This window comes from Anguilla rostrata, chromosome 8, assembly GCF_018555375.3.
Source record: "Anguilla rostrata isolate EN2019 chromosome 8, ASM1855537v3, whole genome shotgun sequence".
In the NCBI taxonomy this organism is placed as follows: domain Eukaryota; kingdom Metazoa; phylum Chordata; class Actinopteri; order Anguilliformes; family Anguillidae; genus Anguilla; species Anguilla rostrata.
Window position 1 is genome coordinate 36,542,061 of NC_057940.1, and position 24,316 is coordinate 36,566,376.

At 43.2% G+C, this 24,316-nt stretch overlaps 2 protein-coding genes across 3 annotated transcripts; one reads left to right on the forward strand and one right to left on the reverse strand.

Moving 5' to 3' along the window:
- The first annotated feature begins 1,564 nt into the window (after positions 1-1,564).
- On the forward strand, positions 1,565-12,549 carry nagpa (N-acetylglucosamine-1-phosphodiester alpha-N-acetylglucosaminidase). The gene is made up of 11 exons (XM_064348075.1): positions 1,565-1,703; positions 3,107-3,595; positions 4,490-4,629; positions 4,736-4,844; positions 5,412-5,540; positions 6,129-6,331; positions 7,137-7,184; positions 8,067-8,195; positions 8,606-8,737; positions 9,082-9,163; positions 9,573-12,549. Exons 1-11 carry the CDS (start codon positions 1,618-1,620, stop codon positions 9,877-9,879), a joined length of 1,854 nt encoding a protein of 617 aa, XP_064204145.1. The 5' UTR covers positions 1,565-1,617; the 3' UTR covers positions 9,880-12,549.
- An 832-nt stretch (positions 12,550-13,381) lies between these two features.
- Positions 13,382-24,296, reverse strand: ints8 (integrator complex subunit 8). 2 transcript variants are annotated; one of them, XM_064348068.1, is made up of 27 exons: positions 24,137-24,296; positions 23,548-23,863; positions 23,244-23,384; positions 23,003-23,074; positions 22,849-22,900; positions 22,494-22,676; positions 22,183-22,290; positions 21,448-21,603; positions 20,360-20,460; positions 19,875-20,016; positions 19,714-19,781; positions 19,380-19,555; positions 18,659-18,789; positions 17,794-17,904; positions 17,063-17,264; positions 16,708-16,829; positions 16,200-16,384; positions 15,821-15,854; positions 15,663-15,722; positions 15,517-15,578; positions 14,874-14,992; positions 14,663-14,766; positions 14,451-14,501; positions 14,079-14,152; positions 13,935-13,999; positions 13,780-13,823; positions 13,382-13,581 (listed from the first exon to the last, which is right to left on the reverse strand). In XM_064348068.1, the coding sequence occupies exons 2-27, from the start codon at positions 23,850-23,852 to the stop codon at positions 13,465-13,467; spliced, it is 2,985 nt and encodes a 994-aa protein (XP_064204138.1). In that variant the 5' UTR covers positions 23,853-23,863; positions 24,137-24,296; the 3' UTR covers positions 13,382-13,464. The 2 variants fall into 2 exon arrangements, with proteins under 2 accessions (XP_064204138.1, XP_064204139.1); XM_064348069.1 differs by having other exon boundaries at positions 23,548-23,866; positions 24,137-24,292.
- Positions 24,297-24,316: the final 20 nt, after the last annotated feature.

A 24,316-nucleotide genomic window follows, 5' to 3' on the forward strand; every position in this document is an offset into this window, starting at 1 on the left:
TTTCAGTCAGAAAAGTTCAGCAAGTTATGACATTGATGGCGCTTTCTATTATACATTATACATACACATACACACTCATACTGTATATCGATAAGACAAAGATGAATTAATGCAAGCAAACATTAATTGACAAAAACTATTAAATCATTTGCAAAATAAATCTGTATTAAGTTGAATGGTCTGGTCAAATGACAAACATTATTTTGAAAGTGAAGCACAGTCTGTGTTTTTGCTAGTTTTCTGCAGGTGTATAAAATCGCATTTCTCCTATTCTATAAAGCAAAGCTAGTGTGAGTGTGACAAGGAGGGACTGATCTTCAATGACAACTGGAGTGCAGGGTGGGGCACAGGATGGACAATTAGCTAAATATTAAATATTTATGAGCAATTTACTGTGGTAATGGGAGAGGGCATTCGCAGATGTAGGCTATAGTTTTATAATTATGGGTGGAGCTTATGGCTTAATGCAACTTTGAAGCGTAGTCTCAGGATCAGTGTTGTACACTGCAGGAAATGTCTCGTTGCTCTCTCTATTCCGTTTTTGTGATGAAACACAATGATAATAAAACAATACAACAATCAATATTCATATTTCCTCAGTATTGAAGCCAAGGCTGGAGACATTGGGAAGAAATGCATTTTTTAATTAATTGACAGATTTATCATATTCAGGACTCATAAGGCGCATAAAATGATAACCACAAAGTATGTTTGATTTATTTCAAAACTGCATCAAATGCTATCAATAGGCACTGATGCAATTAAATAATTTCAGTATTTTGAAGTTACATGAATGCCTTGGTAATTGACTTCTGACTGTAACAACTTGACAACTGTTTAATAGATGCTGGATTTGCAGACCCTAAAATGTCCCTTTTGCTGCTATTCAGCAAATCTCAATTTTGATTTCAGTACAGCCCTTGGTTGGAACTCATTACATTACAGGCATTTAGCAGACGCTCTTATCCAGAGCGACTTACACAACTTTTACATAGCATTTTTACATTTATCCATTTATACAGCTGGATATATACTGAAGCAATTTCGGTTAAGTACCTTGCTCAAGGGCACAACGGCAGTGTCCTACCCGGGAATCGAACCTGCAACCTTCCGGTTACAAGCCCAGTTCCTTACCCACTGTGCTGACAACATACAGTAAAATCCAATAATTTTGTCCCTGAAAGTTGTGACAGAGGTGATAAAACTTTTGCTGTGCTATTCAGTGCAAACTGCAGGCCATGGACCCACTGTTCTGTGCTGATACACTCAATAATTTGATTTGAATTATGTCTGTTAGCTGCTGACAGATACCTGCAAGTTACTGGTGCAGTGGAATTATAGAAATGATCTGAAATAATGTCGATTTATGATAAAGCTGAAATATATGTGAATTATTTGTTTTAATTACCCTATTTAGTGTACTCACTGTATTCACTGCAGTGTTACAATAGGCCTACAATTATTAGTTTGAATACAGAGACTTCCGTTCCGTAGATTCCACTTTCATTGGTAGATGGTAGATTAGTTTAGTAGAATTCGACCAATGGCTACAAATCACGTGAGTTATAGTCATGTGACTGGAGTGTGTGTCAAAAGTGCAGCATTTTAAATAGCTTTATGGCTACATACCGCGTAGATATTTTATTTCTTTTGCTGATTCAGTACTTTTTGATAACGTTTCAGTTGTCGGAACAAAACGATGGGTAAGTTAAGGACTATATTTTAACAGTAACCACGTAGCTTGCTGGCGAATTGTACTATTGGCTTGGGAACTAGCGAGTTAGATAGCCAGGAAGTTGTTGCATGGGGGCTAAATTAGGCTTGCTAGCTAGCCACGTATGTTTTGCAAAGCTTGCTATAAACTAATAGAATGGTTGCGTATTATACTGTACAACATGTGGCAACATGTCGGTGGCTTTTAGCACTTAATTTTAAAAAAATATATATCTAACGGCAATATGGCACCTTACAAAATAACTGACATGGGCTCAGCTGTACAACGTGCATTCGATACCTAGAGAAGGTCTCTCTTTTTTTTTCTGGATTCAGATATGTAACCTTTTGTCCAATGCGGTGTATGATCACCGGTTTCCTGCATTCAATTCAGTACCTAATGACAAGCTGCAACTTTATATTTATTTGCTGTGTTGACAGTGAAAGTCTGGATACATGTTCATCCTCTTCCGTTTCAATGCACATTGAAACATTGGCTTTTAGCATTGCATCTTGAAAGTCAGCCTTTGTAGTCTTGCTACATTGTATCCATGGTGATCCCGTATATTGAATTGATGTATCCCCACCTAATTATTTCATTATTTTTTAAATGAATTATGGGCATAACTCAATTTACTGTAAACTCAAATTTGGGTTATTCAAATATTATTTTTGGGTATAAACATTTTGCTGGATTGAGATTAGTATTAAATACAGAAAAATGAATGGAAAGCTCATAGGTTGTGGAGGAATATATATTGCTCTCATTGCTAACATGTTATTAAAATTGTTAGGTATATATGAACATTACTGTGTACTGTAGTGTGTCATTTGTGCCATTTGTGCTGAAGACAAGCACAATCTGTTATCAAAATGTCTGCATTCCTTTGTGTTGAACCTTTTTGAACTGTCTCTGGTGATAAAACAGGTTTATCCTTCTTCATCCTTTCTTGTTTAATTAATCACATATGTTACTCAATGGATGAGAGCTAGTTATATCTTGTCTAGTGTTTCTTTTAAGAGGTTTTACAAGGTTTACTGGTCAACCAGGGGTTGATGGTCTTTATCATTTTAGCAGTTCAGATGCTGTAGTCACTCACACTATTCACACTCATTCTGGCTCTCCAAGGACAAAGCATTTCATCTCAGTCTTTTGACTTTGATATTTGTCCTCTCAGCAGTTATAATTGTAGTAGCTGTTGGAATCAGAATGAATTACATTTGCAAACTATTGTCTGGAAAAATGCTTTAAAGCATGCTTCAAATATGTTTGTAATTTTACAAAACTTCAGCTTATTAAAGTTGTGCTTTCAAAGGACAGTTATACCATGCATGTTTTTGATGAATCTAGTTTTTTTTTTAAACTCTCTTATGGTCTTCTTCCCTTCAACAGAAATTCTTTATATGAAGATCTTTTATTGCCATACCCCCCATTCCAGAGACATGGCCCTTCCCACTCCCATCGGTTTGTGAGGGAGTGTCAAGCAGTCGCCTATGGCAACGTCACACACGAATCCTGGAGGTCTAGCAGTAGACCGGGTCTGCCTGTGGCAGAGTCCCAAACGTTTGTTTCGAACGTCGCCACTGGCTTTGATAAGCCCATATGGGCCACCGGTCACATGACCTTTGTTAACAACCCGCTGCAGACTGTTTCGGTGTTAGAGCCAGGTGGTGCGGGGGGCTGTGGGATTGGCCGATTAGAAACGGTGGAACGGACTTCCAGACCAAAGAAGTGCCTATATTCTCAAAATGGTGGTTATTTCCGTACAAAGACTGGGCAGTGCCTGGGAAACGTGGTGAGTGATGGAACACTGGTGAGAAACAGCAAGGGGATACAGAATGCTCAGTTCGGAATCAAGAAGGATGGGACTTTGGTGTTCGGGTAAGAGAAGAACTTCTTTGGTGTACACTCATTTTGTGCAGTTTTTTAATGGGAAATGTGGCACAAGGACAAAAGACAAAATGTAGTCTGTAGTGTGTGTGTATAATACATGTATATCCAATGGATACATATTTTGTCTTGTGTTCTGCTGCCTTTTGAATTTGGCATTTTATTTGTGCATGTACTTTATGTAAATATATGCACACAAACAATGACTGACAGAATTTGCTGGGAATGCTCTTTAATTGATTAACCGAGCATGAACAGAGAAAGTACACATGCCCCAGAATTGTATGTGATGACTCCTCTGTGATGAAGAATATTAGAATCACAAAAAATGAATGGAACATTGACTGCTCACAGACTTCCTGCAGGACAGGAAAGTGTAGCTCATAATGTATGCACCTTGTACGAGTAACTGTGTGGCACCATTTTGTCTGTGCTGTCACTATTGGTTTTTATGGGGTTTTTATTTGAAAGGGATGACCTATAGGAGGATTCTGGCTCATTTACAATGCTTCGCTGCTTGTCAGCACGGGTGGCACAGTGGCGCTGTTGCCTCACGGACAAGGACATTCTGAGTTTGAGTCCCGGCCAGGTCCTCTCTCCCACTCCGAAAGACATGCGTGTCAGATTAAGCACACTCCTGCCATTGGCCTTGACCGAGGCGCTGGCCTTAGAACTGGAGTTGGTCCCCGGGCGCTGCACTGTGGCTGCCCAGTAGCGACTAGGATGGGTTAAATACAGAGGACGAATTTATCCAGTGGGGTTCAATAAAGTATGTCTTATCTGTCTTTGTGATGTCATTTCAGTACTCCGTCAGGCATGTGTTTGATCCAGACTCTCAGCTGTCTTTCGTTCTGTTGGTCCATATCTGTCTGTCTTTGCCTCCAGGTACCTATCGGAAGAAGACGTATTAGATACGGCAAACCCCTTCGTGCAGCTAGTCAGCGGAGTGGTTTGGTTGTTGAGGAACGGTTCCACCTACATCACCGAGAGCACGGCAGTCGAGTGCGAGGAGACCGAGGAGACCGGTAAATCGGCAAGGCTTCTCGCACAACGGGCTGCGCGTGGGCGTAATCCGCGTATTGCCTTCGTTTCGCATTTACGTTTCTGCCGGCTACCTGGCTGTGTTTGCAGGGCATTTCCCGGAGTTTGTGAACACGGTGTCTGCGAGGACAGCAGTGGGGCACGATCGAGACGGCCGGCTGGTCCTCTTCCACATCGACGGGCAGACAGGCATTCGAGGGTGAGACCGCGAGCCGGAGCCAACCGAGGTTCATTAGCACGGATATCGATCTTAAAGAGTCGCGCGCTGTTGATGCAGAGCTCCATCTCCACGGCTCCGTATTAGATGTAGGCTATCCATAGCAGCAAGGCAGTGGTACGTACTCTCACTGTAAACTTGCTTGTGCTGACAGCAGGGGTGAGTGGTATGTCATCTAAACCAAGTAGACCATCTTCATATTATGCATGATATGATTTGACTCTGTACATCAGACATCTAAACAGTTGCATTAAATGTGTGTTAGAATAGACGCATTTTCACTTCACCCCACGCTAAATTGATCTGCTGTTGCCCACATTTTTATCAGTTTCTGTAGAGATTAACACTGTTTGCTTCTTCAGTGACTTCATGGGTATATTTATTTAACAGTGCTGAAGCCTGACTCGTCAAATTTATGTAGCCATTGCCTTTGTAGCGTGTAGGCATTCGCTTCATATTTGCTTAGTGTAGCAAAGCAAATTGTTCCTGCTTTTTAGTATATTTGCAGTGGAATGTAGTCATGGCAGTGGGGGTGTCTTTCCCTACCAGGATGAATCTGTGGCAGGTGGCAAAATTTCTTAAAGACCAGGGGGTCGTCAACGCCATTAACCTAGACGGGGGAGGCTCTGCGACTTACGTGGTCGATGGATCGCTGGCCAGCTACCCCTCGGATCACTGGTATGTTAAAGAAAACCACCTTATGGTATTTACAGACCAACAAATATTTAAAATACTGGATTTTTAGACTAATTTTCACATCATTGCCATTGTTTGCAATTGTAACCTTTCTGAAGGGATTCAATTTGTTTTACAAACATTGTCCTGTTTGAGTTATCTTTACAATCCATGTCTGATTAAAAAAAAAAAAAAAGCTGAATTACAGCATACAATACAGCTGCTAAGTATTTATTTATTTATTTTTTTGGCTCTGTGCTCCAGCACATTGGTTTTGAAATGAAGCCATAGACATGATGATAAAGTACAGGCTGTCAGCTTTAATTTAAGGACATTTATGTCCATATAGGCTTATCCACGTAGGAATATATAAACCCTTTTTATATTTACTATGCATCAAAAGGGCTGCAGTCTTATCTTGTTCCAAATATAGATTCCAAACAAGACAATATACAGTAGAAGTACATTGAAGATCATTTCTGTCATATGAAATGTGTTTTTTATTGTACTACTTATTGGAGCCGGCTAAGCTAGGCAGCTGATTTAAAAGCAATGCCGCTATTCTGCACCTCCCGTCCCCGTTCTGCGCAGTCACGAGCCCATGTGGCGGTGCCCGCGCAACGTGTCCACGGTGCTGTGCATCCACGAGCCGCTGTGCCAGCCGGAGGACTGCGGCGGGCACGGGGCCTGCGTGGACGGGTCCTGCGTGTGCCAGCCGGGCTGGAGGGGGCCCGCCTGCGATACCCTGGCCTGCCAGACCCCCGGCTGCGGCGACCACGGCGTCTGCACCCAGTGTGAGCGGCGACGGGCCGGCCGGCCTTCCTCTCTGCGCCCCGCGCCCGTTTTGACTGCAGCGGGGAAGTTTTAAATGCGCTAACTTGTTAGCGGGGCACATGCTAACTTCCCCCCTACGGTTAGCGCATTTTAAAACTTTCCCGTTGCAGCTTACGCATGTGTTTTTTATTGTGCTTTGTATAGATGTTTTAACCGTATGGGAGGTTAGCATGGCAAATGACGTTTAGTAAGATGGGTTCAAGGAGGGGTGGGTTTTTCTATTTATCTGTTCATTTGCCATGCTAACTTCCCTCTACGGTTAGCGCATTTAAAACTTTCCCGTTGCAGTTTATGCATGTGTTTTTTTTATTGTAGTTTGTATAAATGCGCAAACCGTAAGGGAGGTTAGCATGGCAAATGACGTGTTCAATAAGATGGATTCAGGCATGGGTGGGTTTTTCTATTTATCTGTTCATTTGCATATTCATATCTCATATGTTCATATTTGACATGTTGATATGTCTTGTTGCTACAGTAACCCCCCCCCCCTTTTTGACAGCTCTCAGTTGCTATTATTGATAACAGTGCCTCCTTGCCAACTGCTAGGTACTATCACAGATTAACTTCTGAGGAAGTTTTTAGCTCATCTGTAGGATTTTCCAGCACATGCATATACTGAGCCTTTATCACTGTAGGCTGTATCTTGGCTGTATCCGGTATCTACATGGTGCCTCAATCTCTTTGAGGCTGAAGCATTCATCAATGAACTTTTTCACCTTTCAGTTCTGTCATTCAAACATCATTCTCTCTCTGGCTTTGATTCAGATGGATGTGTCTGTGATGCCGGTTGGACGGGGAGCAACTGTAGCGAAGGTACAATTCTGCTTAACCTCTTTAAAAGCATGTGATTATACTTACCGCACTGCTTGTGTCTGTCTCTGACTCAAACAAGAGGAGGGAGGGGCAGAAAAAAGTAGAGTAGCTACAGTAGGTCTTCAGTACAGTAGCTAATGAGTATTGCGGAATTCATGTCAGGTGAGATGGCTTATCCTTGTTACAGCTGTACTGGGTTTGATATGGGATAATGTGCAATAAAACTAACGCTGCTTTTCAGTGATGGGGACACTGCTGTAAGAGACATTGTCTTTCAGAGGAGGTTGAACAAGTCACTGAGACACTGTGGTTATTAATAATCCCATGGCACTTGGGACTTATTATTTGCAATGTGTGTCCCTGTGTCCTGGCTGAAGTTCTGTTCTGACCTTGGTCATCCATCTAACACCCTTATGATTGGCTGGATAAGTCCCTCCCTCTCCATCTTAGCTGAGGGTTGGTAATCATTCATACACAACATATGCTATCTTCGCATCCTTTAGAGCAGGGGTGGGCAATTCCAGTCCTGGAGGGCCGGTGTGTTTGCAGGTTTTTGTTTCCACCAGTTACTCTGGCTAAATGAGCTAATTGACTGTACACACCAACCCGGGTATCACTCGTAGATTAGATCACTGTAAAATGTCTCGTATACAGACACGGTAGCAACTGTCATTCATGTGCTTATCAACAAATGTGGATAAAATGCCAGAGGGCGTAAATGTAATTAAGCAATTAAAGCCAGAAGTTGACCTGAAAACCAGAAACAGATACAGCCCTCATTGCCCACCCCTGCCTTATGTGAGTGAATCCTGTAAAGGTGAGGGTTATCTCCAGAAAAGAAGGTATACTGTATAAATACTAATCATTGTCTTTATATTGCAGTGTGTTTGACTGGTTTCTATGGCGACGGCTGTAACCAGACCTGTGAATGTTGGAACGGGGGGTCATGTGACCCAGTGCATGGGCACTGCACCTGTCCTGCTGGCTACCAGGGGGCCTCTTGTGAGCATGGTGGGTAAATAATACATTTAGGAAAAGTTTTACTAAATTTATTAAATCAGTTTTAATCACGAAGTACACTTAACAGAAAAATAAAATACAACACCCTATTAGCTTTCGGCACAGCCTGCAATACAAGTTGTCAAACAAAACCTGCTCTTCAAGATTGATTCAATTACAATATCTGCGCATTGCAGATCTTTGCCATGAATATTGAGTGTGATGTGAGTGCAGAGAACATACATCCACAAATGTTAAATAATGTCAATAAAATGCACAATTTTGCAATGTAAATATCCTCCCTGACAATTTTCAGCAAAATAGCTGCCACTTCCAGGAAAGCAGGGTTGTACCTTTCTCATTATCGCACGCCCAAAATACACCTCTGAAGTGTATTTTATGGAGGTTTCTTTTTCTCCCAGAATGCCCCATAGGCTTCTATGGGGTTAACTGTGCACAGGAGTGCCGTTGTCAGGACATGTGTCCATGTGACCCGGTGACAGGCACGTGCAACATCACAAGGAAGGCGGAGCTGAACAGCACAATGCACAGAGGTACCTTACACATGGGGCAGCACATGACTGATGTGAAAAAGATAGCAGGTCTCGAGACTTCTGACTACATTGCCATCTATTTTTAGTCAGTTTTCAATACATAATCTTTAATCGTTTCAGTTGGATAAATTTCAGTTTGAAATTACTTGCAGTTTTAATTGACAGAAATCCACCACTGTAAGCCAGAAAACTATTAGTAGAGCCCTCACTGAGGATTGGGCCTGGATGTGCCAAAATCAGACCATCGGATTACGCTGCTCTTTGGACATATCTTGTATTTACTGCCGATTCCTCATGCTTGTGATGAGACTCTATCTGAAATCTGAATTCTTTTGTTCCTGTAGTTGGCCACTGCTTGGCTACCCAGATGTTTAAAACTTGGAAAGAGGAGGATATTGCTCACCAACCAAAGCCTTATTTTACAGAGTAGTGTACCAGGTTTCAAAACTTCTTTACAGATGGATGAGGTTTGAAGAATTAAAATTCATCTACATTGCGTATATCGTCTAATCAAAAGCAGCTCCCAAGATTCAATATGCTGATACATTTGACTGGCAGTTTTATGGAATTGTTTGTACAGTATAATATGAATAAATTACACTTGTTCACTCAACCATAAAGTTGGAAGATTTATAAAAGGTACACATGTATACAAATATAATTTCTGCATAGAGTCTATATTTGCATCCAGCCTTACAGCAGATAAGAAGATGAACAATAACCTACGCCATGCCAGCTCTGCTCTAGTGTGTTGACTGTGAAAGCTGTTGACTGTAGGGTGCGTGTGCAAAGATTAAAAGGCTGCCATGTTACCTCCTCCTCCTCCTGTTTTCAGATCCACCTGGATGGTTATCAGCTCTGTTCTCTGTGCCCTGCTCCTGGCCAGCGTGGTCTGTAACCTGGTCCAGAGCAGGAGGAGCTCCGGGGCACTTCCCCGCAGGAGGGACTACTCCTACATCCCCCTGTCAGAGACCAACGGCAGGCTGAGCCTGGAGGACCTCACCGACCCAGCGTCCTTCGGTCCCGGCTACAGGGACGTGTGTCAGGAGGACGAATCCTGCAAAGCGCCAGGAAACCAGGGGACCAGCCGGCCCTCTTCAGAGAGCTTTCCAGGGGAGTCGGGCGACCAGCTTGGCCGGTAACTCCAGGGCTGTCCGGGATTGTCAGGCTTCCGGTGACCCCAGACGCGGCAGATGTCTCTGACGTTGAGGCCGTGCTGAAGCTGTTAAAGCTGTTAATGGAATTTTTCCCAAAGAGTACGACAGAGGTTCCCAAGCTCGGTCCTGGGGCCCCCTGGGTATGTTGGTTTTCGTTCCAAACGGTCGCAATCCCAGAATTTTAACAAGCTGTGATTTTTTTCTTAATTAGGTTCTTTTCACGTTTAGAGGGATTAAGATTATGGTTTGAACAAAAACCAGCATACACAGGGGGGCCCAGGACTGAGTTTGAGAACCTCTGGTGTAGGGGATTCCTCGGAGTCCCATCCAAAGGTATGGTAAGGCTCTCCGTGCAGCCCACTGTTTCTACTTCATTGTCACATTGTACATTCGGGTATGTACATGTAAGTCCCTGTTTGTCCATCTCAGTTTATGTGTGCCGAATGCTCTAGCATAAAATAGCTATAGAAAATCGCTCAAGTTTGCTACAAGTTGGTGACAGTTAACCATCCCCCCAACCCCTTCACTATAAAGCACTTTAAAATCCATGAAAGGTACTACATAAATGGATTTAATGATGTCATCTGCTTAACCTGAAGAGTTTTATTGTTTCCATTCCTAGTTAATCCTACACTGTGAAGTCTTATCTTTTTTATCATTTAAGACAACCAGTATTACCCTGTCCCTGTCCCTATATTTGAGATCTTGAATGTTTTTACAGGGCTGATGCTTTAGGGTGGCAGTGTCCCTTGCTGTTTAGCTGTTCAGTGAGGTCATCAAAATGGAGACCTGGATATCTTTGTATCAAAATTAGAAATGTAGGCTGTTACTATAGGAACATATGGGTATTTAAGATCCATGTGATCGAAGGAGGTGTTACCTTTCAGCATATTAAGATGCTAAGATGAATTCCTTAAGATCTTAATATTTTACTGATTGCACAGCAATCAATGTGCATGGTCCATATGACTTACGTAGACCATACATTTGTGATTTACTGCCAAATTTAGATTTTAAACTTGTACCTGTAATCAGTTTAAGGGTGAATTATCATAAAACACAGTTCAGATAGTGCCAAATAAAGTTTCTTTTTATAGACAGCCATTCAGCACGTGATCTTAAATTAATTTAGAGGGAAAATGTATATTAGGAAAATTGTTACTGGTCAGAGTGACCTTTAGACAAAATTGCTGATTACTGTTGCCCTGGGTTGCATCTTTTTAAAAATTTGATCCACTGAGACGACCTGGGAAAATGAGTTTTGCAGCCATGTTGTGTTTTTAAAAAATCTGCCTAAAACACAATTTCTTGGCACATTAAACAATTTGGCTTGAAACTTGAAATGTATGATACTGCCAGTCTGCCATGTGGCAATTCATTCATAGCAGCAAGGCATATATGGCATGCAAAACTCTCCAGTTATATAAGCAAGGCAAGATGTACCAAATCAAAATGGTGTTGATGGCTTACACTGTAATCTCATTTTTCATCGTAATCCCTCAATATTGGATTTTCACCTATTTGTTTATAGAATAATTTTCATATATGACGTTTTATTTTCTTAACCTGTCCATCAAAACTTGCTCATTGATAGTGTCCCATGACAAACAAAAAAGGCACAGGGAGCATAAAGCTAATGGACGCTTTTTTGTCCATTGTGCTTTTTTGATCTTCCTACTAACCGCAGTATTAAAAAAAACAGTTTAGTAATGTCCGTGGATACCTGGATTAGTTGCCGTTTGTGATAGGGCAGTCTGTCCCATATCATTATTGACTCAACACAGTTCCATTTAACCTGCATATTTTACTGGCTTATCCACGATCAAGCGTGGTGAGTTAATTGGTGAAAAAATCATTTATAGTGGAGACAAATATTTCATTAAAATAACTTGTATTTTAAATTTTGTGTATTTGTCTACACAGTTTTCTAAAATTATTTTACGATTTTGTATTTTCTTATGATAATTTTGCACTATGAATGTTATACACGTGCATTTAGCAACCAACCAGTGTGACCAACAATGTGTTCTGAGCAGGTAATTTGCATTAGGATGATCTCAGGGTTTTTCATATCGTTGCTGTGAGATGCAAATGTGCATTCCAGAATTGTTTATAAAATGAAAGTTAAAGCTTGGAAGAAATGTGTGCTATTAATTTAGAGGTTTGAGATTTCAAGGAATGTATTAGCATTTGGTACTTGTCAGAGAAATGTATGTGGCCTCCATGAATTCCTATTTTTTGTGTTTTGCTATGGAATACAATTATGCACACATTTTGCATAAAATGGCATGGTCTCGCTTTCTAACATTTGATCTCCACAGTCTTGTGAGAACAATTCACAGAAAGTGTCAAGTAACATGTTTGACTAGCTGTCAAACTTAAAATGTTCTTTATCGTAGGCTAGCAGGCTGGCTTATCAAGTACCAAATTGCCAACTTTAATATGAAGCAGTTTTATAGGTTTATTTTTCAAATTGAAATGAAGAAATGACTCATTTTTAAATGTGAAAATGTTTCTGGTATGCAGTACATATCCAACTCAAGGAGAGACGTGTTGTGTAACAGATTCTGCTTGTCACTCTGTTCTTATAATTAACGCATGTCATGCTGTTTTATACTGGAATATTTTAAACATTAAAAAATTGTGGAAGAATGATGTCACTGCTTTGATCTTATATTTTTCAGACACTTAACTTCTATTCTGCATTGTAAGCAGAGGAAGGAAATGGCCTTTTCTATGTAATGTTATGAAAAGCACACGTTTCTTTTACGAAAATGATGAATCACGCTAACAAGTGTTGGAAGGTACTACCAAAAGTGGTCTCCAAAATATTTTCAGTGCTCCATTATCCCAGTTTGTTCATTTTAACAGTATCAATATACTGTTTAAATGATACAGGCAGCAGTCCATGCGGATGAGCCACATTTGTCATTTGTTAGCCCTTGAAGGAGACTGTTTCCCTAGAAGTTTCCAGGGAAACATAAGTTGCTCACTCACATTTTAGACCATGGGAGATAGTTGGATAATTATCAGTCCTCCTAATTTCAATTGTTGGGATGGTATTACCATTAATCAAATGCTGCTATGATTTTGACGCGAATCTACTAGTTTTCACTACATGCATCAAAGGGACTTGTGAGACAGATCATCAGTAAGCACAGAGTCGCATTTGTTATTCACTGACGCAGTCCGTCACATTTGAGTTACTGCGTACATCTCACCAAATGCATTTTGTTCAATTCTGCATCTTCTAGTTCTAGAGCAAAAGGTGTTAACATTTGGCATTGAGGTCAAGGGAACATACAGTATATAGCCTCCATGTCCATTCTCGTTAACCCTATCTCTATGCAACACCTGCCGTGGCTGCTGAGTTCCATTGTAAAACGCAGAGACTTCACTCTAGCATGTTTGTATGAGCCACTGAATTGAAAAATGCATTAAAACTATGCACTGCGTAACTGTACATAAAACAACGGAACAAACCAAATGCTGGAAATGTTTATTTTTCCAATTTAAAGTAGAAAACGAATTATATATACAGTCATTTAAAAGAGCTCGTTCAGTTTTGAGCTAGAAGTAGAGCTTGGCCATGGCCTGGAGGAACTTCTTCTTTCTCTTCTGAGCCGCCAACTGCAGCACCTCCTCAGGGTTGCTGGCGTTGAGTTCCGCCTGTCCAATGGCTTTGATCTGAGGAACACAACACCCTGCTCAACGCCCTGTCTTTGCATTGCCTCAAACTGACCATATTGCATCACTGGACACCGCAAGACATAACATTACTCAACACAGTACTTTCTTGTATAATGCACATACTTTACACCAGACACCATGCTACAAATGACTTTTGTGTATGTATAGGAAAGTTATTAAGATTGAACTACTCACAGCGATCTGTCTCTTTTCGTTCTCTCCCCGTTTATGGTGTATGTCTGGATACATCATTAAGATAATAAATACACAGAAAAAATGTGAAACAACCTCACTTAATAAAACAGCACAAAGCAAGACACAAAGCAGCACCACACAAAAGTTAAGGATACACGTCAGATATTCAAGGATCGTGACATCCCAGATGTAGTCATAGAAGGAATCCATGGCATCATGACTAAAAGAAAAACATAAGAATTATTTTTTGTCAAATTCATAAAATCTCCCACACTACCACAAAAACAAAAAATAATTACCTGTTTTGTTCTTGAAGAGCTTTAAACGCAGTCATATAGTCCACCTCTCTGAGAAACTGGCAAAGTACTGCCACCTACAGGACATGGTGGAGACACAACATAGTTTTATAATTCAAAACCAAGAACAATTTTCTTGTCACAAAACAGTGGTGTAGAATCCACATTGTGTGGATGTTTCAATGTTATAATTTCTAATTTAAAATGCAAGTCGTGTGCCTGAAAAAAAAGGAAAATGAGGAAAAGAAAAATGCACACTTTTGTATTATCCAAAATGCAATATGGAATTTTCATTTTCCAATGAACAGTTGCATTTGAATATTGTCGCCTTTGACTTCCATAGAGACATTAAAACAACATAATGAGACAGAATACCTGAGTGTGACAATTCAACAGCGAACAGCACTTGATCATTCGCTTGAGAACCTGTGAGGAAGAGAGCACATTCTCACATGACTATTCTAATTCATTATAAAAAGACAAACACAGTGCCAATATCATTCCAGCATGGAACAAAAGCTGCAGCACGTTAGCAGACAGAAAGTATCACAAAGCTTTAGGAATGTGAATGAGGGCTCTCTCAGTACTTGGTCGGTGTAGACGTCGGGGGGCACCGCCTTGCTGAAGTAGTCGGAGCAGACCGCCCCGGCCTGGAGGTAGTAGTGCAGAGCCGCGGAGTACTGGCTGGTCACTGAGGAATAAGACGGAAGACGAAAGGTTTTCACACCAAAACTGACCACGTTAGCACGTTAGCGTCCCCTGCACCGATTCCTAACCCTGTATCCCCCTACGACTTACCAAAGTAGATGTCAGCCTGTGTGATTAGCCAGGAGTGGTTGTTGGGGTTAAGGGTCAGGGCATAAGTAACGAGCTCCTTCATGGTCACGGCCACTGCCTCGACGTCCACAGACTGCAGGCTAAAGGAGAGGGCAGGTCTTCCATTTAACACTCAATTCTCTGCCTTTTACATTTGAGCCACGTTCAGTTTCTGTGTAATCAATTTAATACTTCCGTCATAAACCAACATGAAGCGATGTGCCTGAACGTTCATTGAAGTAAATTTTCAATCTCATAACAAAATGCCAGGCTGCATACTAATGACCACAAGCAACTGCATACAATCACTAAACTAAACAGCTGGGGACTTTCACCAACAGCCAAGAGTACATTTATGTACCAACATCAAGTTCTGCTGGGCTACATTGTTACTTCTTTCAAGGTGAAAACCGCAACACTTGTCTAATTTCTGCTTTAGGCTTGTAGTGGGTTCTCCTTGTATGTTGTACTCTAAAAAAAAATAGGTACCCAGCAGCAGTACACATTCTAAGACCAGAGAACCTAAACTGGTACATCCAAGCAAATGGAGTCTATTTTCCCCAGTACAATGCACCGAGCCCTGCTGAGCGACGCGCGGGCAGACACACACTCGCGCGGGCCTCACTTTGGCAGGGTCGACGGCCATATCGACAGGTGCTCCGCCGTGACCTCGTTGACGATGTCGTCCTGCAGAAGAGAGCAGAGGACAGGTGAGCCGCGGGCCAGACGGCGCTCCTCAGAGAGCAGAGGCGGGCTGCGCGGGGCCCCTACCCGCACGATGCTGTGCAGCCGGACGAACAGCGAGATCAGGGTGGTCAGCACCAGCGGCTCCTGGAACAAACGGCAGATCGGCGCTCGGTCAGTGCCCCCACCCAAGGTTGCGCACAGAGCCGCCATTTCACAGGCCATCGGCCCCCGCCTCTACTCACCCGCAGTTTCTTGATGAACGTGACAAATTTGCTCCTAAAACAAAACACAAACGACATATAAGGAATGTCTGACTTTTTCTTAGGGAGACATTTTCTTATATCGTAGGCTAATGAGTAAGATTGGGTACATTTCATTACATTGCATTTATTTGCCATTCATTTTATCCAAAGCAACAAGACAATAAGTGTGTACCAAAAGTCATTGGAACGGCTACAAACACAAGTCCAATAAAGTACAATACTCATTACGTAACAGTTATTCATTGCCATGAACACGGGTAGGGAGTCCCCAATACACTGGAAAGCACCCAGTATAACAGAATAATCTCTGATGAGAGCTGCAGGTGGCGGCCATTTTGCGGTGCCCTGGAGCCCGTACCGGTGCAGGATGCCCATGGTGGAGTCTCGCTGCTTGATCAGGCTGACGCGCCCGTCGCTGGCTCTCTTGTACTGGTTGGACACGCTGCAGATCTGCACCACCACCTCCCACAGGTCCTTGGCCGTCCGCCGGCTCTCCTTGGGCCCCGGGAGCTCCTTGCAGGTGGCGGCCAAGAGCTGCCCCAGCTGAGCGACGCCACCGCAGGGGTACAGAGGGAAGAGACATGGGGAGAAACTCAGAACAACCTTACACAAATCAATCTGTTTCATTCTTTCAGAGCACACAAACATATGGGAAAGAAACCTGAATTATCGTGATAGATTCATGATCAAATAGCGCCCAACTGAGGCAATTTGTCTCTATACTTGTTAAAGGAGGGGGTGAGCCTCACAATTTCATCCTACACTATCACTACAAAGATCACACTTCATAGGTTGTGAGGTAAAGGCGTGAATCCTGATAGGCTGAGAAGCCTTTTTCCCTAGCATGCGGGCGGCTAATAGCCTACCTTGATGTAGGGGTTGTTCATAACCAGCGACTGGGGCACCTGCAGAGTCAGGTACTCGTTCTCCCTCCAGTTCAACATGAAGGCCACGCACTCCTCCCCCACGAGCTGCCGCAGAGGAATATCTGGAGGGGTTCGAAACGAGGCAGCTAGTAAAGACCGCACAGTTACTGAGTGAACAAAATCATCGAGAAGTTAACCAGTGAGATTGAGAAGAAATAAATCGAAACGGGTGATTATGAGTGAAAATAGCAGAACTGAAGGGCAGATCTGTGGAAGGTGTTTTCCCATGGCACATTTTCACGGTTTATGGAGAGATATTTGGAAATGGCGGTACGCAGGAGAGCTGCGGGCTCACCGTGGATCCTCATCTCCAGGTACCCGCGCACCCTGCTGACCAGGTCCGGAGGGGGGCGCTCTCGGGTGCACCCGCCCCCGCTTTCGTGGGCGCGCACCTCCAGCAGCAGGATCTCGTTCAGCATCACCTGACGCAGCTTGGGCGAGAACTCCGTCACCAGCTCCAGGCAGGCAGAGAACAGCTGCCGCGCGTGAGCAAAGTCCTGCGGCAAGAGGAGCAACCACAAGCACCAAATTTCACTGCTGCACTTTATTACCATTCAAAAGCTACCTCTGGACATGGGCTTGAGCACAAGTAACATTTATCAGCCAGTCACCAACCATTTATTTATTAGCAAATGAAGACATTAATTTAAAAAAGCATGACACTAAAGTTTGTAATGCAACTTCAGAGAAACACAGATAAAGCATACTGCCTTTGCTTAACTCTTTGAGGAGTAGGTTACTCAGAATATTTTATTCAAAATTCCAGTCAGAACTAGAATTCCAGTTCTAAAACTCCATTGTATTCAATTACCAGTAGTGATCGTTACATCACCATTAGAATGTTCAGCTAAGAACACATATTTGTGATCCTACACTTTAAAGGCTTAAAAGTAATTCAGCAGCAGCAACCTCAACTAGTTATCCTCAAGGAAACACAGCTATGGTGCCATCTTTCCGACTTCCCCTTAAAACCCATCAGTTACTTCAGCAGTGAGGGAGGGGCTCAGGTAAGCTGGCGTAACTCACTTTTATTGTGATGCAGTGCAAGCCTTTTGCCATGAGAATGTACACCAGGTCCCGCGTCAGGTTGTCCTTAATGCCCAATATCACGCTGACGTAGTCCTGAGGAACCTCCCACTGCATATGCAAGTGAAAAAAGGGAAACGGCCTGAGTATAGACAGCGGACCAGAGAAATCCAGACAACACTGATTACACATTGGAATATCTATGAAGATTTACACTGCATGTTTTAAGCGTCTATAACAGGTGTGTTTAACTGAGGGGGTGATGGGATAGATTCACGATCCAATCCGAAGACGTTTTACAATTACATTTACAAATCAAAATAATGTTTCAGTACAGAAATAAACATTATGAAATAGATTCGATTAAGATCGTCTACTTTACATTTACTTATTACTTACATAATACCCTAATAAACTATTTACTATATTGCACCTGTCATTCAAAAAGCACTAGAAAGTGCTTTACATCAGACAGACATTAGCAATAAATTATTTAAAGCTGAACCAAATAACAGACATACTGGAAAAAAAGACATCAAGCAATGGATATATAGTGCATAAAAATGTAAGTAATAATATTTCTAATGATCATAAAAAATACGGCTGGTTGTATAGACTTGCAAATAAATGTTCCTTTTCTCTAAAACAACAGAGTTTTGTGAGTAGAACTTGCATTTGTCAGTCAAAGTTAAGGCAGTTACATGCAGGCCACTGTTCATGCCTCTGACTACGGCTCAAAGAACTGAGTCTCGCATCACCAAACAGCTCCACTGTCTTTGGAGAGGAGCCCGAATCCCGGCTCCCCATCGCTGCTGAGGGCCGTACGTGCAGCGCCGCCTCGCCGCGGCCCCCGGGGGCCCCTCACCTTGCTGTTGACGCGCCAGAAGGGGCGCTCGGCCATGCCGTGGAGCTCGATGAGGATCTGGCGGATCCGGCGGCAGTCCAGCGACAGGATGAGCTGGTGCTCCAGCTGCCCGATGTTCACGCTGGCGGAGGCTGAGAGGGAGAGACGGACGCTAGGGCTCAGCGAGCACAGGCTGCCGGGCGCCCTGACAACAAGCCTGGAACACTACTGGCGGCCGTGCTCCAGATGCAGATCACATGACCTGTGCCCTATAGCCTATGAAGTGCGGAATTGTGTAGAGGTGCATATTCATACTGGAATGCTGTACCCTTCAGTTTGGTCATTTGGGAAAGTGCAAGATGTCTGATGTGAAGTGTACACCATGGCGTTTGTAGACTTCACATCAGAAGTTTGTCTGGTTTGGTTTGTCCATTGCATCTTAAAACGGAATATCAGTTACACCCATAATCTTGTCAGTAGATAATAGTTTCCCAACATAATTTACACTTATCACAAAAAAATACTCAAAATACACCACTACAAAGGACATTGGACACTTGCATGTGTACACACAGCAAAGAATGTACATTCGGAGGGCCACTGTCCTTTGTAGCTTTGGTTTGGAACAGGACTTTGAATGAGCACTTCCCTCAGAAATCAGGGAGAAAGTGGGATGCACTGTCGCCAAATATGAAACGTATCTGCTGCATGAATTGACACCTTTCTCTGGGTTTCGGGGTACCTGGGATGTCGTAGAAGGAGGGAAGCAGCTTGGCAGACAGGTTGATACTGGCTGACCTCTTCCTCATCTGCTCCACCAGGGTCTTCCTCTCCTCTTCCGGTAACAGCTCCACGAACAGCTTGTGGGCGAACACCATGAAGACCAGAGACGTCTCCTCGACACTCTCACACACGGCTCTACACAGAGGAGACGTACAAACACAGACACGCGCACACACACACACAGACAGACACAGACACACAAAAGGTTTCAGTCTCCTATTACACCAGTGCATAGGGACACCAACATTTCCAGCCCCAACAGCTCAGCATGAACACAGTTCCACACTACTTACTTCAGGAGAGCCGCTAATTTTCTTCTCGATGTCTCTGCGTGTTCCGCGTCCAACGCCCTTGTGCACACCTACATTAACAGAACACCAGTTAGTGAACAGTTCTCACCAGAGTACTAAGCGTAACGCTTTAAAGTGCCCTCATGAGGCCCACAGGTCAGCACCTCCAGCAGGAAGTCGACGGTGCGCTTGTTGGGTCTGAGGAGCAGCTGCTGGAAGAACACGCTGACCACCTGGCCCTCCAGCGCCTCCCGCACGGCGTTGCACACGCACAGCTTGTGACACACCTCCTCCAATGTCCTGTCCCTGAGGAAAGCGGACAGAGCGCAATCGCGCGCACAAGGGCAGCTGACTCTACCAAACCCAGCCGTTCACACGTATGCACGCAAGTGTGCACAATCAAAGGTGAATGCATTTTGAGAACAGGCTAGCAACTGCTACGAAAGTTAACTTAACATGGAAGTGCAATTACTCCACAAGTCACATTATCCTGCATATTGAAACTATCCCGTTGGCTCTGGAATCGGTCAATGGCCTGCAGAGGACGTACATGCATAGTCAAAGAAATCTGCTGTGGGAGACATCATGACTAACGTCATACGGTCATTTAGACCCATGAAGCATCACGACCCCTGCAACGCGCACTCACCCCTGCTGGACTTTGTGCACAAACTCCCTCAGGATGGACTGTCTGAAATAGTTGGGCAGGCTGAGGGTCACATTGTCTTTGATGAACGTCTCAATAAGAGCCTGGAACGGAGAAGGGAACAGAGAGCCGATAACATGTTCCATCTCAGTATCTACTGAGGAATGACAGGCAAAAATATGGTAAGAAAACAAAGTTTTGTCTGTACAGCACATAACAGCAAAGGAACTTACATTTACCTCTTCCTGTCACAATAGGTCAAAGAATTTTCTGCCATATTATGCTAGTGCAACACAAGGTGGTACACTGTGTTAAGGAACAATGGTACACTATGCTAGTGCAACACAAGGTGGTACACTGTGTTAAGGAACAGTGTATGCCGTGGCCTGAAGACTCATCTCTTCAGACTATACCTAGAATAACCACCACCATGCTGTGTATACATATATATTAAAAAAAAAAAAAAAAAAAAAAAAAACCCTTTTTCCTTGTCACTTGTTACATGTTGCCCCATCCCTGCACTTCTTGGTAAATTGTATTTGTCCTAATACTCTAGCTTAATCTTCTGCCTAGTTTGGCTTTGCAGATGTTAGACCAGGATAGTGTTCATTGTTCTCAGCTAGAAATAGCTGTACAAATAAGTAATTGTACCTTACTGAACCCGTGTTCAGCAGTTGTCTACGATCATGAAAATGCACTTGTACGTCGCTTTGGATAAAAGCGTCTGCCAAATGAATGTAATGTAATGTAATGGAACAATGGTACACCATGCTAGTGCAACACAAGGTGGTACACTGTGTTAAGGAACAATGGTACACTATGCTAGTGCAACACAAGGTGGTACACTGTGTTAAGGAACAATGGTACACTATGCTAGTGCAACACAAGGTGGTACACTGTGTTAAGGAACAATGGTACACTATGCTGGTACCAGGTCAGCCATACTGTCTGCATATGCAGGAAACAGGAAGCACCTGCCCCGTTTGATTATCTTTCCAATCAAATTTGCATCATTTGAAATTTCTCTTCCATCTCACATGTTTTGAGCTCACGGGTGACACGGAATGGAAAATGCGCGTGTCCTTTCCTACCTGATAGTTTTTGCTTTTTATGAAGTTGTTGATGAGGCCGTAGGGGGTGAGCTGTGCATCGCTGGGGTCAGACGCTCCAGTGAGGACCCTGCAGGCATTCCAGTACCCAGCCAAGCGCCTCTCATCCAGACGACAGTGAAGGGCCTTAGAGTCCAGCTGCAACAGAGCCAGCAGAGGGGAAATCACCACCCACGCAACAGGGCAAAGCTCGATTCAGTAAAGTGCACTTCAGTAAAGTCAGTTCAGGAAATGAATTGAAATTTAACTGATGAATTGGCACATGGCCCTAGTGCGCTACGATGACTTTGAATGACTCCAACATTGCCGAGCACACATGCATTTTCAACAACAAAAAAATACAGTACTGTGCAAATGTCAGAGACCACCCTTTCATTTGTTTACTTTCCAGTGAAAACAGCCAATAACTGCAAGTTATTTATTTTTCAGGGTTCTAACATAATGTCATTGGCACATTTGGTAACACATTTTGTAGGGAGGACACAGCTTTAACTTGTTTGTTGATTGGAAGGATGGAAGACTCAAAGTGGTAGCAGGGTGCACAAAAGAAAGAGTGGACAAATGCTGATAGATTTGATATTATATGTAGTGATTTTAGGCTTTTCTGTAATTCTCCGTTAAATATACGTTTCCTGCGTTATTGTCTGTCAAAAACATTATTTGCACAGAACTGCTGGCAGTTCTTAGAAAAGGGCACATTTTAACCTGGTTCTGTACCTTCAGCAGCAGCTCCTTGGTTTTAAAGAAGTGTTCTCTGGCCTTCTCATACGAGGAGGGCTCTGAACAGCCTTGCTGAAAGAAAATGGCGCCCAGATCATAGTGAACCTGCCAGACAAAGCAAAAGCACAGAAACGATTACAATGGATTAGAATCAGTACTCATTTTCATCATTTCCAAAAAAAAAAAAAATGAAAAACAAAAGTCACATTAGCACTAGAAAGATCAATATATTGTCCCAATGCTTAAATCAATTTCCAGACATAATTTAAAATGCGCAGAGGAGTGCAGGTTCGAGTAACATACTGCACCTGACAGTGCAGCTCGTCAGCGCTGATCTTGAGCCCAGCCGTGGAACACTCCGTTTCTCCATTGGTCGTAGGGGGTTCGGCTGCCAGGAGGTCCAGAGTCCTCAGGGTGTGGATGTAGAAGTCTTTCTTGATCCCCAGGGCCCCCTCCAAGACCATGATGGAGTCTTCCGACTGCTCTTTTAGCTGCAACAGGCAAAATGGTCTCACTCTTCCTCATTCAATGAGCAACTGGGAACAGCTAGCTCATTTCTTAATGATTACCTTGGTCATCTAGCTAAACCACTATCCAATCCATGCCCTAATGCTGAAATCTATCATAATTTTCCCATAGAAACTCAAGGAAATCAACACTCACCACTTTTAATATATTTTCAGTCGATTCCTTCTCCTGCTGTACGAGATTCAACCTGAGAACAGAAGGAACACAGTCACTCCCACAAGAAATCTGGAATAAAAATATGAAATTTGAATCCAAATGTTTGAAAAGGACAATTATTTGAGGTGCTGACATGTTCATCTGGTGAGGTCCGAGCTTAGTTGGTTTCTCTGGGAAACTGTTCAGCACGATAGTCCGGATGGCCCTTAGGGGGAAAGGAACATCAGAACAGGATAAGCTCCTTACGCATTAAAGGTGTAACAAACGATAACCCAAACATAATAGCATACCGCCCCTTCAGCTCAATGCTGCCTAATGAAGGTTCTGCTTTTTTTAGTCAAAGGTTTTAAGTGTAAGGAGATGAATGTCAATACCACCGGTTGTAGATGAGCACAGCCATGGCGGTGGTTGGGGGCAAGGTGGACAAGTCCAGGTCCACATGTTTCACCCCAGGGGGAACCTTGCTGACACACAGCAGCTCATTCAGGAGCATGTTCAACACAGGAATGGACAGGCTGTGGGAACAACGGGTACAAGCATAAACCATCCTGTCCACTACATTAAGAATGATGCCTACTTACAATTCTAGCGCTTTTAGAGGCTAACATATGTGCATCAACTCTCCGGTGTAGCCCTTTGATTAAAGGGGGGTGAAATTGTTTTTATCGCGGCACGAACCCTTTCTCCAGTGTGTCCAGGTCCCATTTCAAGTGAGCAGAAACCTTGAGGGCCAGCAGCTTCAGGGTGCGGTTCCTGCGATTATCCGCGGGAGGCTGGACTTGGTTTTGTTCGTTCACAGAGGGCTTGGAAGCTTGCTCCAAGAACTGGATCACGAGCTGCACTGGCGATGGGTCTGGAGAGCTCTTCTGCAGATGATTTTCCAGCAGCGATTCGTCCAACAGGAATTCGAACCAGGAGGTTTGTGGGGGAGTGTTCGGCCGACTGCCGGTCACGGCCACCCGGTCTGCCGTTTCAGCACTCATCTTCGCATAGCCTACTTAAAAGCGGCATACACCAACACGTACAGCCTGAATTTAGTGATAGCTATCCCGTGCACCACAACAACACATGGTTGTAAAACAGACAAAACAGTTATAACTGTTTAGCTAACCTTGCTGGTGCACATCCCATGAACACTCAGCGTACGAACATAAGAAATTATGCACACATGATGTGTGTATAGCATGGGTTATAGTGATACTTGCCAGATTAAATATTGGCAATCGATTTACACTAATTTACAAGTTAACAGGGTAGCGTTACTCACCCTTAACAGTGACTGAGGTATTGTGCCGAAAATATTTTTTCCCACCAGCTAGCTAACGTTCCAGTTCTAAATTAAGTTAACACTTTTAACTTTAACTGAGCTCCACAATCACAACACAAGAACCACTTCCGGGTAAGTCAGCAAGGGGAAGTAGTATAGATATAGCAATAGCTAACACCG

Bases quoted from the DNA above. Each gene is read 5' to 3' on its own strand.
- nagpa (XM_064348075.1), top strand. From the start codon at position 1,618: ATGGCTACATACCGCGTAGATATTTTATTTCTTTTGCTGATTCAGTAC. The intron at 7,185-8,066 runs GTACAATTCTGC...TTTATATTGCAG, and splicing joins GGGGAGCAACTGTAGCGAAG to TGTGTTTGACTGGTTTCTAT. The intron at 9,164-9,572 runs GTAGTGTACCAG...TCCTGTTTTCAG, and splicing joins CCAAAGCCTTATTTTACAGA to ATCCACCTGGATGGTTATCA.
- ints8 (XM_064348068.1), bottom strand. From the start codon at position 23,852: ATGAGTGCTGAAACGGCAGACCGGGTGGCCGTGACCGGCAGTCGGCCG. The intron at 21,604-22,182 runs GTACAGAACCAG...GCTCTGTTGCAG, and splicing joins CCAAGGAGCTGCTGCTGAAG to CTGGACTCTAAGGCCCTTCA. The intron at 14,000-14,078 runs GTAATTATTTTT...TTTTTCTTTTAG, and splicing joins GCTCTTCAAGAACAAAACAG to TCATGATGCCATGGATTCCT.